The following is a 14645-nucleotide window of genomic DNA, read 5'->3' on the forward strand; positions in this document are numbered from 1 at the left end:
TTTTTTTTAAAGATGGGGGTCTCACCATGATGGTGAGGCTGGTCTTGAACTTCTGACCTCAGGTGATCCACCCACCTAGGCCTCCCAAAGTGCTAGGATTACAGGCGTGAGCCACAGCGCCCGGCCTTAAAAGACCCTTCTTGATTGAACCCTTCAAACCTGAGACCTTTTCTGTGACTTTTTTCCTTCAGAGCCGACTTTAGAAGTTGTGTTTGTAAAAATGGGAGGAGTTAGTTCACAACTTCGGAGCCCTTTCTTTATAGTTCAAATTGACCACGCAAAGCCTAAAGGCATTACAGTTACCTTCTATAAATTTATCCCTGCAATCTAATAGCGAGCAGGCCAAGACGACAAAGAATGGGCCCCCGGAATTGAAGACCGGGGTGGAAAACAGCATGAGGGGCCTAGGAATTACCCCCATCCCAGGTCACCCACTCTTCTTAAAACGCCATTAAATTCCGTTCAACTTTTTATCTCCCACGCAAGAAACTAGGGACTTGCCCGCCACGCCAAGCCACTTCCAGACAGTCACACCTGGTGTATTCGCCGCAGACGCTCCTACTCCCGCCACAGGTTTGGGACGTGTCCGCCCCTAAGCGGAAGTGACGTTCAACGAGACAAAGTGAAAGTAGAGGAGTTTAAATACGTCCTAATAGTTTAAAATACCTATGGTGTTCTGAGAAAACTCTTCTGGCCACCCTTCTTCCATCTTTTCTCTCTTCTGTTAGAGTTGCGAAAAGGGCTTAGTACGGCCTCGCGACAACTCGTTCCTAATTCCAAATCATTCAAAACTCTACCCCTTTTTGTTGGCTGAGGCCGCGGCATGGGTACTTCTCAGGAACTACAATTCCCGTCAATCAAAGCGACCAGTGAACGGAGGAGATGGTGTGAGTGGGGCAAAAGCGTGTTGGGAATTGTAGTCCGCTCTCGGCCAAAGAGCCCAACACCCCGCCCTCCGCCACTGCTGGAGAAACCAGGTGTTCGGCTTAGAACCCGTTAGCGCTAAAGGGAGGAGCCAAGCCCTTAAGCAGCATGCCTCACTTTGCCCCACATGGAGGATGATAATTTTCCTTTACTCCTAAAAAGCACTATAAATATTCCCTGAGGAGATATGGTTATCTTTTAAATACCTTGGGTCAGTAAAAACTCCCGAAACTCGCTCACCTCAGGCTCCAACTCGTGGGAAAAGGTGTCTCTTTTACAAGTGGGCAAAATGGCTGTCCTCCTAGTTTCACCATTGGCTGGCTTTTGCGTCCTTCAAGGGCGGTTACTTATCATGGATTGGTTCTTTTTCCCTTGAGGTTGGAGGAAGACTTGGCATGGCTCTCCCGCGGCCTGGGAGGCGATAAAGGGGTGGAGAGAAGGCAATTTTTTCAGGCGTGATTGGGTAATATCCATGTCACTCCGGGGATGTGCAGCCTATGAGCAGTCGGCTGCCGCTCAAAGAGAACGAAGAGGCGGGGCTAGTGCGTGGTGGGAAGGGGCGGGATTCTGCCAGTCGCGGCTGCCGCTGGAGCCGGTGTCCGGGCTGGTGATGGGGTTAATTCCCTTTCGTAAGACTCTTACTTGCACCCACCCAGCCCCGCCGTCGCCCCGCCGCGCCGCGCTCCAACCGCCTCCTCCTCCTCAGTAACGCGGGTAAGAGATGCCCTCCCCTCCCCCGTCCATCTCCCCGGGAATAACGCGCCTCGCTCCCCTCCCCCGCCCGCCAACCGGTAGCGCTAACGGAGAAGGAGGCAGGCAGGGGAGAGATGTGGTGTCTGAGAAGGTGGCCTTCCCCGCCGGGTCGTCGGCGCTGCAGCCGGGGCCTTACGACGGCCCGCTGCTACCAGCCGGCCAGGAGGTCGGGTTCCGCGAGAGTCAGGCTCGCCTGGCCCGCGGCTGCGGCTGCAGCTGCAGCCACTACCTTGTGCCCACCGCCCCCACCCGGGGGCCATGTGAAAAGCAAACCCCTCGAGGCCTAGCGGAGGAGGCAGGGGAAAGGTTTCCGAGTCCCTGCCATGGCTGCTGCTGCAGCCGCCGCCGTGGCTGCTCTCGCAGCCCCAGGGACTCAGGAACCAGCCACAGCGGGCCTGCCAGGAGCGTGTGCTACTCTCTCGGGTGGCTGGCGCCGGTGCCTCGGGCTCACGCGGCCGCAGCCCCTGGCCTTGCACGGAGAGAAATTTCAGCTTCGACCGATTGGTGAAATGTAGGTACATTTTGCCTGTGGTACCAGAAAAAGCACAATGGGAATATTAAAAAGAAAGTTGAATGACTGTCAATGCCACGGTCCCCCGGGATCAGATTTACACAGGTTTTTATGCCTTAGTCTTAAGGCTGCCAAAAAAAATCTTCGTGTGCTTTGAAGTTTTTTGGTGTTTCGTTTTCTTCTGTTGTTGTTATTAGGTGCAAAGGGTGCCTCTGTTGAGCTTGTTTTTATAAAGAAACTTAAGTTATTGGGGCCATCATGCTCCGTGTATAATTGTCCTGGGTTAGCAAGTCAACTGAGTAAAAGGTGAAGAAGAGGTGCTTTCCAAATTAGTAAGGATTAGTAAACAGCAAATGGTTTTTCTAACAAAATTTTCTACATTTAGGTATATCTTCATGGTTGTAGTTTACTTAATTGTAACTTTGAAGAAACCCTTTGCTTGTAGCTTAAATGTCATTGATGACAAAAACTTTTTTTTATTTATTTTGCTCTGTCCCTAGGCTGGAGTGCAGTGGCGCAGTCTTGGCTTACTGCAACCTCCGCCTCCCGTGGTCAAGCGATTCTCCTGGCTCAGCCTCCCGAGTAGCTGGGACTACAGGCGCGCGCCACCACGCCCAGCTAATTTTTGTATTTTTAGTAGAGACCGGGTTTCACCATGTTGACCAGGATGGTCTCCATCTCTTGACCTCATGATCTGCCCGCCTTGGCCTCCCAAAGTGCTGGATTACAGGCGTCAGCCAGCGCGCCCGACCTGATGAAAAAAACTTCTAAATGAAAAGATGATTAAAGTCAAACTGGAAGTCTCCCCATTTATAATATTTGAAACAAGATCTAGGTATTTAGTAGGATACCAGTCTGACAGGAATAATTGGACACTTCTCAATTTCTAAAATTTTGGCATATTTGACTATTTTCAGGGCATTCTGGTATGATTTCTGCATCATATTTTGATTGAATGCTCATCTTTTCAAATACCACTCTGCTTTTTTTGGGAGAATATGTCTTTAAATCATGGATTCTGTAGTCTGTAGTAGACATGCTTGTGATCAGAGATAAAATTCTAGGCCCATTTCTGAGGTTTACTTGTTAGCAGAATAAACTTGGGTTCTGAAGAAATATCTTAGTTTTGATCATTTCTTCAGGGTCTGACTATGGTGGCTTAATGGTCTTCTGTATTCCATAACTAGTACACCTAGATACAGAATTGACATAGATACATATATTCAAGTCCTGGAGGAAATTTGGGTATCTATGAAAAAATGAAAATTGCCAGCCATGTAGTAGTGACCTGTAGTCCCTGCTACTCAAGACTATGAGGTGACAAGATCACTTGAACCCAGGAGTTCAGGGCTAGCCAGGCAATGTCTCAAAAAAAAAAAAAAACAAAACACCGTCTCAAAAAAAAAAAAAAGAAAGAAGTACATAGCCTTGGAAGGTAAGTACCCTGAGATCCCCACAAAATTCCTGTAACATATTTTGCCAGCTGCCAGCATAGTATTTTCCAAAACTTATTAGTTAATTGATAAATTATACAATTGATACTTTCAGATCTTGTGTGCTTTATATAGAGAAAGGGCTGTTGAAATTATAGGAGTCTTCTACATTTTCTTACTGGCTGTTGGATCACTCCATGAAACTCAGTTCGGTTTCTTCATCTGTAAAATGAGGATGATATGCTTAGGGAGTTATGAAAATTAGAAATAAAGTCTGTAAATCCCCTAGCATTGTGTCTGACACATAGTTTGTGATATTAAATATTAACCATTGTTATTTTCATGCATAGAGAATGGGTTTGTTGCTCATATGTTCAGGGCGTCGCAACTTTAGAACATACTCTGTCACTGAAGAGTACCATAGGCGTATTAATTTATCTAGTGACTTAAGCGCAGTTTGTGGCTAGTCATTTTTTACTAGCTTACAGAAGTTTTTTTGACTTTAAGATGCAAGTGTCTATGGAATATATTTCGTATGGATTATTGGGAATAAAAATGTGCTCCGTGGTTAACTATTAATATCTTTTAAATTTTATTTATTTGAAATATGTTTCAAGCTCTAGTTTATATCCATATTCAAGCTCTGGTTGCTGTCCATATTCATTGTGCTACCAGGAGACATTTGAACTGTTTAATACAGAGTTAAGGCTAAGCAAATCATTTGAAATTGTTATGACCATATGTGACTACAGTTTTGTTGCTGTTCTTTTTAATTCTCCTTATTTGTCAACATTGAGCGTTTCTTTTCTGTGAAACAGCATGTGAATGATGCTATTCCTTTCTCTTCCCAGTCATTTCTGAAAATTTACAGTCCTCACACATAATAGAGTTCTTGGAATTTGTATAGTTAAACAAATTTAAGGTTAGCATGAAGACAGTTAAATTACGAAGTCTTTTCTGACAGGAATGCCCTGCGAGGGTTCAAGGCAAGCTGTACCTTATGCAAAATAATGAGCTGAGGCATATATGGTGGGCCTCCCAAGTCATTGGAACTAGTACAAATGGGTGCTCCCCCAAGGTCTTACGTGACAGCAGCAATAGAAAATTATATAAACTTGAAATAAGCTTTGTCAAGTATTATGCAGAAGATGTGCATTGCCATGCCTTGCAAGTAACAGTTTTTAATTTTCTTTTTTTGAACTGGTACTTTAGTATACCTAATTCTATCTATTTGAGTTAGTATTAAGTTTTAATTTCTCAGAAGTAAATTAGTGAAAATTCGTAGGAGTTTTGTTTTTCCTATTCTTGAAAATGTTACTGTGATAAACAAGGCTTGATGGGTTTGTAAAATACTGTTGCTTTTTGAATTAGAAAATTTCACTATTGATATTTTTCATAGGCTATTATAAATAAGTTGGGGAGTTAGTGTGTCATGGAGGTGTGGTAACAAATGGTAATGTAATTTTCAAATAACTATTGCAGCACCAAATCACAGAATCAATACTCTGTCTTTATAGCCGCATTTGCATATATGGATAATTATTTCCTACAACTTAAGGTAACTAAAATGGGGGGCCAGGCAGGGTGATTCACACCTGTAAACCCAGTACTTTGGGAGGCCAAGGCAGGTGGATCACAAGGCCAGGAGTTCAAGACCAGCCTAGCCAATATGGTGAAACACTGTCTCTACTGAAAATATATAAATTAGCTGGGTGTGTTGGCAGGTGCTGGTAGTCTCAGCTGCTCGGGAGGCTGAGGCAGGAGAATTGCTTGAACCCAGGAGGTGGAAGTTGCAGAGAGCCAAGATTGTGCGACTGCACTCCAGCCTGGGTGACAGAGCGAGACTCTGTCTCAAAAATTAAAATAAATAAATAAAATAAATAAAATGAGATGTCTGTTTTAAAGAAAAGGAAGTCAGTTTTTCTTAGTATAATTATAAACTTTAAAAAAAACATTAAATCATCTTCCACTTAATCCCTAGGACTTCCCATAATGTTTACTAATATGTACATGTGCAAAGAATCAAATCATATATTTAAACAAAATTTTGTCACTTTAACTTTGCTTCTCAAATAAGAAAGTTATATAATTAAACACATTTGCTTGTACCTAATAAGACATTAGCATGCACATGAATGTATATCATTTCCAGAATTTTATTCAATTAGTTATTGACTGAGGGATGAAATAGAGATGAAACTAAATCCTGGCTGAAAGTTAGTTTAGTTTTGTACCTTATTTTCCAGCAATTTAGTTTTTTTATATCTAGATTTTATCTTTAATATTTTGCCTCATCTTACCCATTCTTAGTCTCCACACACACCTATTAACTTAAATTTCTTTTTCTGAAAATTTTGAAAACCTGCAGTTTATGATCTTTGTTCCCTCTTTGCCTCTTGAATTTTATATTTGTGAGTTTTTTTCCAAATTTCTGCCTGTCAGCTCACTTCTTTAGGCAAATTTTAAGGTTTTTGAGCCCCCTTATTTCATTTTTTATTTTATTAAGAGACAGAGTTTCACTGTGTCAGCCAAATTGGAGTGCAGCGACAGGATCATTACTTACCACAGCCTTGAACTCTGAGGCTCAAGTGAGCCTCCCACCTTATGCGCCCAAGTAACTAGGACTACAGGCAGGGAGCTAATTTTTTAATTTACTGGAGACAGGTTTTTACTATGTTACCCAGGCTGGTCTCCCACCTCCTGGACTCAAGTGATCCTCCTTCATTGGCCTGCCAAAGTGCTGGAATTATAGGCATAAACCACTGCACCCGGCCTGTTTCATAAATTGCACAGCATATTTAAATGATACTTGCTTTACTAAAGTTTTTATCTATAACTCTCTATAACAACTTCATCTGCAAAAGAAATTAAGTAGAGAAAATAAACTACATTTGTTTTAATTCTTGACTATTCTTGAGAGGGAATAACTTGACTGATCTAAGAATCTAAAATAGCAAATTTGACTTCTCCCAACATTAGCTTGATGAATGACAAATATAAATTACCTTTGTGGGTTAGTTGTACAATTAACTTCACTAACCTGTCCTATAAGGCAGGGGTCCCCAACCCTTAGGAACTGGGCACACAGCAGGAGGTGAGTGGTGGCCCAGTGAACATCACCTGAGCTCCACCTACTATCAGATCAGCGGTGGCATTAGATTCTCATAGGATTGCAAACTCTATTATGAACTGTGCATGTGAGGGACCTAGGTTGCATGCTTCTTATGAGAATCTAATGCTTGATGATCTGAGGTAAAACAATTTCATCCCATAACCATCTGCCTCACCCCCTGCACTGTCTGGTGAAAAATTACCTTCCATAAAACAGGTCCCTGGTTCCAAAAAGATTGGAAACTGCTGCTCTAAGGACAGAAGTTCCATAACTAGAGTAAAATATCACTTTACAGTCTAAGGTAGCTTAACTGTGGATTTACTTTTTTACCTTGCCCCTCAGTGGGGAGAGAAGCTCTGGAACTTTTAAAAAAACAAAGACTTACTGTTGTGAAATGAAAATTGTTTGTACATGTGTACAGAACATTAGCTAAAGTGAGCATTAGGCCTTCATATATATTTTTTTTAATGGAGTCTTCCTCTGTTGCCCAGGCTGGAGTCAGTGGCATAATCTTGGCTCACTGTAACCTCCGCCTCCCAGGTTCAAGAATTCTTCTGCCTCAGCCTCTCAAGTAACTGGGACTACAGGTATGAGCCACCATGCCAGCTAATTTTTGTATTTTTAGTAGAGGTGGGGTTTTGCCATATTGGCCAGGGTGGTCTCGAACTCCTGACCTCAAGTGATCTGCCTGCCTCGGCCTCCTAAAGTTCTGGGATTACAGGCATGAGCCACTATGCCAAACTTAAGCCTTCATTTAATGGGTCCTCATTTTATTTTATTTATTTATTTATTTAGATACAGAGTCTTGCTCTGTTGCCCAGGCTGGAGTGCATTGGTTCAATCTTGGCTCACTCAACCTCCTGGGCTCAAGCAATTCTCCTGTCTTAGCTCCCCTAGTAGCTGGGATTACAGATATGAGCCACTATGCCTGATGGGTCCTCATTTTAAAAATGCTCTTGGGAAAGAAGCTTCCTCCGTACACAATTGCTGTGTATCTGTTTGGTTTTTCCTGGAACAATGCAAATGTCCTTCACTGCTTGAATTATTAAACTGTGATACATCCACACCATGGAATACTACACTACCATAAAAAAAGGAACAAACTGCAGTCATGCCTTGTTTAACATTAGGGATAAGTTTTGAGAAACGTATTGTTAGAAAGTTTCATGCCAACATCATAGAGTGTACTCACACAAACCTGCAAGGTATATAGCCTGATAGACACCTAAGCTATGTGATATGTATGGCCCATTGCTCCTCGGCTATAAACCTATATAGTATGCTACTAAATATATACAGTATGCTACTATACAGTCTATACTAAATACTGTAGACAATTCTGACACGGTAGTTAAGTATCTGTGTATCTAAACAAAGACAAGGTACAGTAAAAATAACGTATAAAATATTTTTAAATGGTATACCTAAAGCACTTACCATGACTGTAGCTTACAGCACTGGAAATTATGGTAGGCGAGCCAGTCAGTGAATGCAAAAGCCTAGGACATAATTGTACACCACTGCATACTTGATAAATGCTGTATTCTTGGGTTCCAGTAAATTTATAAAATATTTTTCTGTCTAAAACATTCACTTAAGCTTGCTGTAACTTTTTACTTTATAAATTTTAATTTTTTTTTTAAGTTTTGAATCTTTTGTGATAACACTTAAAATACACAGTACAGCTGTACAAAAATGTTTTTTCTTTATATCCTTGTCCTATAAGCAATTTTCTGTTTTAAAAGTTTTTGGGTTTTTTGTTTGCTTTTAAGACAGAATTTTGCTCTTGTCATCCAGGCTGGAGTGCAATGCACGATCTTGGCTCACTGTAATCTCTGCCTCCCGGATTCAAGCCATTCTCTTGCCTGAGCCTCCCAAGTAGCTGGGATTATAGTCGCCCACCACCACACCCAGCTAATTTTTGTCTTTTTGGTAGAGACGAGGTTTCACCATGTTAGCCAGGCTGGTCTTGAACTCTTGACCACAGATGATCCACCAGCCTCAGTGTCCCAAAGTGCTGGGATTACAGGCGTGAGCCACCATGCCTGGCTTAAAAGTAGTTTTGTTGTTTTTTTTTCCTTTAAAATTTTTTGTTAAAAACTAACGTGTAAACACATGCATTAGTCTAGGCCTGCACAGCCTATTATTGTCTTCCATCTTTGTATACTTGTCCCACTGGTAGGTCTTCAGGGATTATAACACTCATGGATCTGTCAACTTGATATTAATGTCTTTTTCTAGAATACCTCTTCAAGGACCTCCCTGAGCTGTTTGATGGTTAACTTTTTTTTTTTTAATAAGTGGAAGGAGTGCACTCTAATGATAAAAAGTAAAAACATAAACCAGTATCGTAGTCATTTATAACCATTATCGAGTATTGTGTGCTGTACATACTAATGTGCTATACTTTCATATGACTAGCAGAGCAGTAGGTTTACACCAGCATCACCATAAACACGTTAATAATATGTTGTGTTATGAAGGCTATGATATCCTTAGGTGATAGGAATTTTTCACCAATATTATGGTCTTATGGGACCACTGACATTTATGCAGTCCATTGTTGACTGAAATATCATTATGCAGTGCATGATTGTGTTGATACAGCAACTAGAATGGATGCCAAAAGAATTGCAAGCACACCTTGGAGATACTGTGAGTTCAAGTTCCAGACAACCATGAAAAGGCCAAACACATTTTTTGGTATCCCAGTGCATTTAAAAGTTAGGTTTACTACTGAAGTTATCACTTTTAAAAAAAAGTTTTATACAATACTGTAGTGTATTAAGAGTGAAGAGCATTATGCTAAAAAATGCACATATCTTAATTTTTAAATATTGCTAAAAACTTCTAATAATCACCTAAGCCTTCAGCAAGATATAATCTTTTTGCTGGTGGAGAGTCTAACTTCAGTGTAGGTGGGTGCTGACTGATCAAGATGGTGGTTGCTGAAGGTTGAAGTGGCTGTGACAATATCTGAAAATAAGACAACAATTACAACAGTGTCCATGTTGACGGACACTTCCTTTCATGGAAGATTTCTCTATAACACATGCTACTGTTTGAAAGCATTTTACCCACAGTAGAACGTCTTTCAAAATTGTAGTCAATCCTCTCCAATTTTCCTATTACTTTAAATCTGAGTTTGAGTAATATTCTAAATACTGAGTTGCTGTTTCAACAATGCTCACAGAAATAGATGTACCAGGAGTAGAGTCCATCTCAAGAAACCACATTCCTTGCTCATCCATAATCATGGGCAAATAATGATATCATGAGCAGCAATTCAGTCACATCTTCAGGCACCATTTCTGATTCTATTTCTCTTACTATTTCTACCACATCTGTAATTACTTTATTCAGTGGTAGTCTTGAACCCCTCCAAGTCATCCGTGAAGGTAGAAATTGATTTCTTCCAGACTCCTGTTAAATCGTAACTTCACAGATGCATAGGTAGTCAAAAAATAAAAATTTTTAAAAGTTGATATTTTGACCTTCTCTCATGAATCACAAATGTTCTTTTAAGACATTAAGGTCTTGCTCTGTTGACCAGGTTGGAGTGCAGTGCTGCTGTCATAGCTCATTGTAACCTTGAATATTGGGGCTCAAGCAGTTCTCCCACCTCAGTCCTGAGTAACTAGGACAGCAGGTGCATTTCACCACATCTTTCTGCTTTTAAAATTTCAGACAACAAATAACTAAGATCAGAGCAGAACTGAAGGAGATAGACACACAAAAAACCCTTCAAAAAATCAGTAAATCCAGGAGCTGGTTTTTCGAAAACATCAGCAAAATAGACCACTAGCCAGATTAATAAAAAAAGAAAAGAGAGAATAACCAAATAGGTGCAATAAAAAACGATAAAGGGGATATCACCACAGATTCCACAGAAATGCAAACCATTATCAGAGATTATTAAAAACAACTCTATACACATAAACTAGGAAACCTGGAAGAAATGGATAAATTCCTGGACACTTGCATCCTCCCAAGCCTAAACCAGGAAGAACTCGAAACCCTGAATAGACCAATAACAAGGGCAGAAGTTGAGGCAGCAATTAAGAGCCTACCACCCAAAAAAAGCCCAGGTCCAGATGGGTTCACAGCAGAATTCTACCAGACATACAAAGAGGAGCTGGTACCATTCCTTCTGAAACTATTCCAAACAATCCAAAAAGAGGGAATCCTTCCCAAGTCATTTTATGAGACCAGCATCATCCTGATACTAAAACCTGGCAGAGACTGAGCAAGAAAAGATAACTTCAGGCCAATATCCGTGATGAACATAGATGCAAAAATCTTCATTAAATTACTGGCAAACCAATTGCAACAGCATATCGAAAAGCTTATCCACCATGATCAAGTAGGCTTCATCCCGGGGATACAAGGCTGGTTAAACATATGCAAGTCTATAAACATAATTCACCACATAAACAGAACCAAAGACAAAAACCACATGATTATCTCAATTGATGTAGAGAAGGCCTTTGACAAAATTCAACAGCCCTTTATGCTAAAAACCCTCAATAAACTAGGTATTGATGGAACGTATCTCAAAATAAAGCTATTTACGACAAACACAGAGTCAACATCATACTGAATGGGCAAAAACTGGAAGCATTCCCTTTGAAATCTGGTACTAGACAAGGATGCCCTCTCTCACCACGCATATTGAATGTAGTATTGGAAGTTCTAGACATAGCAATCAAGCAAGAAAAAGAAATAAAGAGTATTCAAATAGGAAAGGAGGAAGTCAAATTGTCTCTAGTTGCAGACAACATGATCGTACATCTAGCAGACCCCATCGTCTCAGCCCAAAATCTCCTGAAACTGATAAGCAACTTTAGCAAAGTCTCAGGATACAAAATCAATGTGCAAAAATCACAAGCATTCCTATACACCAATAACGGACATAAAGAGAGCCAAATCAAGAACAAACTGCCATTCACAATTGCTACAAAGACGATAAAATACCTAGGAATACAACTAACAAGGAACGTAAAGGGCCTCTTCAAGGAGAACTACAAACCACTGCTCAACGAAGTAAGAGAGGACACAAACAGATGGAGAAACATTCCATGTTTGTGGTTAGGAAGAATCAATATTGTGAAAATGGCCATACTGCCCAAAGTAATTTACAGATTCAACTCTATCCCCATCAAGCTACCAATGACCTTCTTCACAGAACTGGAAAAAAACACCTTAAACTTCATATGGAACCAAAAGAGAGCCTGCATAGCCAACTCAATTCTAAGCAAAAAGAACAAAGTGGGAGGCATCACACTACCGGACTTCAAACTATATTACAAGGCTACAGTAATCAAAACAGCATGGTACTGGTACCAAAACAGAGATATAGACCAATGGAACAGAACAGAAGCCTCGGAGGCAGCACCACACATCTACTACCATCTGATCTTTGACAAACCTGACAAAAACAAGCAGTGGGGAAAGGATTCCCTGTTTAATAAATGGTGTTGGGAAAACTGGCTAGTCACGTTCAGAAAGCAGAAACTGGACCCCTTCCTGACACCTTCCACTAAAATTAACTCCAGATGGATTAAAGACTTAAACATAAGACCTAACACCATAAAAACCCTAGAAGAAAATCTAGGCAAAACCATTCAGGACATAGGCGTAGGCAAGGACTTCATGATCAAAACACCAAAAGCAATGGCAACAAAAGCCAAAATAGACAAATGGGACCTAATCAAACTCCACAGCTTCTTCACAGCAAAAGAAACAGTCCTTAGCATGAATCAGCAACCAACAGAATGGGAAAAAAAATTTTGCAGTCTACCCATCTGACAAGGGGCTGATATCCAGAATTTACAAAGAACTAAAACAGATTTACAAGAAAAAAACAAACAACCCATTCAAAAGTGGGCTAAGGATATGAACAGACACATTACAAAACAAGACATACATGAGGCCAACAAACATATGAAAAAATGTTCATCATCACTGTCATTAGAAAAATGCAAATCAAAACTACATTGAGATACCATCTCACGCCAGTTAGAATGGCGATCATTAAAAAATCTGGCGACAACAGATGCTGGAGAGGATGTGGAGAAATAGGAACACTTTTACACTGTTGATGGGAGTATAAATTAGTTGAACCATTGTGGAAGACAGTGTGTCGATTCCTCAAGGACCTAAAAATAGAAACTCCATTTGACCCAGCAATCCCATTACTGGGTATATATCCAAAGGATTATAAAGCGTTCTAATATAAGAACACATGAACATGAATATTCATTGCAGCACAGTTTACCATAGCAAAGACCTGGAACCAACCCAAATGCTCATCGGTGATATACTGGATGGGGAAAATGTAGCACATAATACACCATGGAATATTATGCAGCCATCAAAAATGATGAGTTTGGTTTTTTGTAGGGACATGGATGAACCTGGAAACCATCATTCTCAGCAAACTGACACAAGAATAGAAAATCAAACACCACATGTTCTCACTCGTATGTGGGTATTGAACAATGAGAACACATGGACACAGGGAGGGGAGCATCACACACTGAGGTCTGTCAGGGGGAAATAAGGGAGGGACAGCGTGGGATGGGGAGTTGGGGAAAGATAGCATGGGGAGAAATGCCAGATATAGGTGATGGGGAGGAAGGCAGCAAACCACACTGCCATGTGTGTACCTATGCAACAATCTTGCATGTTCTTCACATGTATCTCAAAACCTAAAATGCAATAGAAAAAAAAAAATTGGAATTGTTGAAACCAAAATAAATAATTAATTTTAAAAGTTTTAAAAATAATAAAATTTCTTTTTTGTAGGGACAGGGTCTTGCTCTGTAGCCCAAGCTCGTCCCAAACTCCTGGCCTCAAGCAATCCTTCTGCCTCAGCCTCCCAGAGTGTTGGGATTACAAGCATGAGCCCCCATGCCCACAAATGTTGTTAATGGCATCTAGCATGATGAATCTTTTTCAGAAGGTTTTCAACTTTCTTTACCCAGTTGTATCCAAGGAATTACTATCTTTGGCAGCCATATAGCCTTACAAAGTGTATTTCATAAATATGAGACTTAAAAGTTTAAATTAATCCTTGATACATGGGCTGCAAAATACATGTTATGTTAGCAGGCAAAAGAACATTCATTTCATCTTACATCTCCATTAGAGCTCTTGGATGACAAGGTGCATTATCAATGAACAGTAAGTTATTTAAAAGGAACATTTTTTTTCTGGGCAGTAGGTCTCAACAGTGGATTTTAAATATTTGTAAATAGCACATCTGTTGGCAATAGATATGCTGTCATCCAGGCTTTGTTTCATTTATAGAGCACAGGCAGAGTACAAATCAGCTCTGGCTTCAACTTAAAGTTCTGCTGCTCTTTAAATTCTAACAAGAGAGACAGCCTGTCTTTTGAAGCTTTGAAGCAGGGCCTTGAGTTCTGTCCATCAGAGTCCTAGAATAGCATCTTCCAATAAGCAAGCTGTTTTGTCTATATTGAAAATCTGTTGTTTAGTGATCACCTTCATCAGTGATCTTGGCTAGATCTTCTGGTAATTTGCTGCAGCTTCTTCAACACTTGCTGCTTCACCTTGCATGTTTATGTTATGGAGATGGTGTCGTTTTCCTTAAACCTCATAAATCAGTCTCTGTTAGCTTTCAACTTCAGCAGTTTCCTTATCTCTCTCATCCTTCATAGAATTGAAGCGAGTGTCTTGTACTGGGTTAGGCTTTTGCCTAAGGGAATATGGTGGCTGGTTTGATCATCTTTCTGGACCCCCTAAAACCTCCATATCAGCAATAAGGGTTTTTTGCTTTCTTATCATCTTTGTGTTCACTGCAGTAGCAATTTTTATTTCCTTCAAGAACTTTTCCTTTGCATTCACAGCTTAGCCAACTATTTGATGTAAGAGGCCTAGCTTGAGGCCT

General features: G+C 40.6%; 2 protein-coding genes across 11 annotated transcripts in view; one reads left to right on the top strand and one right to left on the bottom strand.

Annotated features, from left to right (window-relative positions):
* The window catches only part of ZRANB3 (zinc finger RANBP2-type containing 3), a 277334-nt gene extending 276028 nt beyond the window's left edge, over positions 1–1306 (bottom strand). For 3 of the 5 annotated variants that reach the window (XM_017536065.1, XM_017536061.1, XM_017536060.2), the window contains exon 1: positions 1165–1306. In XM_017536065.1, the coding sequence (XP_017391554.1) occupies positions 1165–1238 (74 nt within the window). In that variant the 5' untranslated portion in view covers positions 1239–1306. Of the gene's footprint in view, positions 1–534; positions 813–1130 lie in introns of those variants that run through there. The other 2 variants (XM_017536064.1, XM_017536062.2) reach the window with 2 other exon arrangements.
* Positions 1307–1464: 158 nt separating this feature from the next.
* R3HDM1 (R3H domain containing 1) overlaps positions 1465–14645 on the top strand; it is a 195160-nt gene continuing 181979 nt past the window's right edge. For all 6 annotated transcript variants that reach the window (XM_037741156.1, XM_037741162.1, XM_017536048.2 and 3 more), the window contains exon 1: positions 1465–1638. The gene's annotated coding sequence lies outside the window, so the exon portion shown is untranslated. The remainder of the gene's footprint in view (positions 1639–14645) is intronic.

Source organism: Cebus imitator, unplaced genomic scaffold, assembly GCF_001604975.1.
Source record: "Cebus imitator isolate Cc_AM_T3 unplaced genomic scaffold, Cebus_imitator-1.0 Scaffold95, whole genome shotgun sequence".
NCBI classification, from domain to species: domain Eukaryota; kingdom Metazoa; phylum Chordata; class Mammalia; order Primates; family Cebidae; genus Cebus; species Cebus imitator.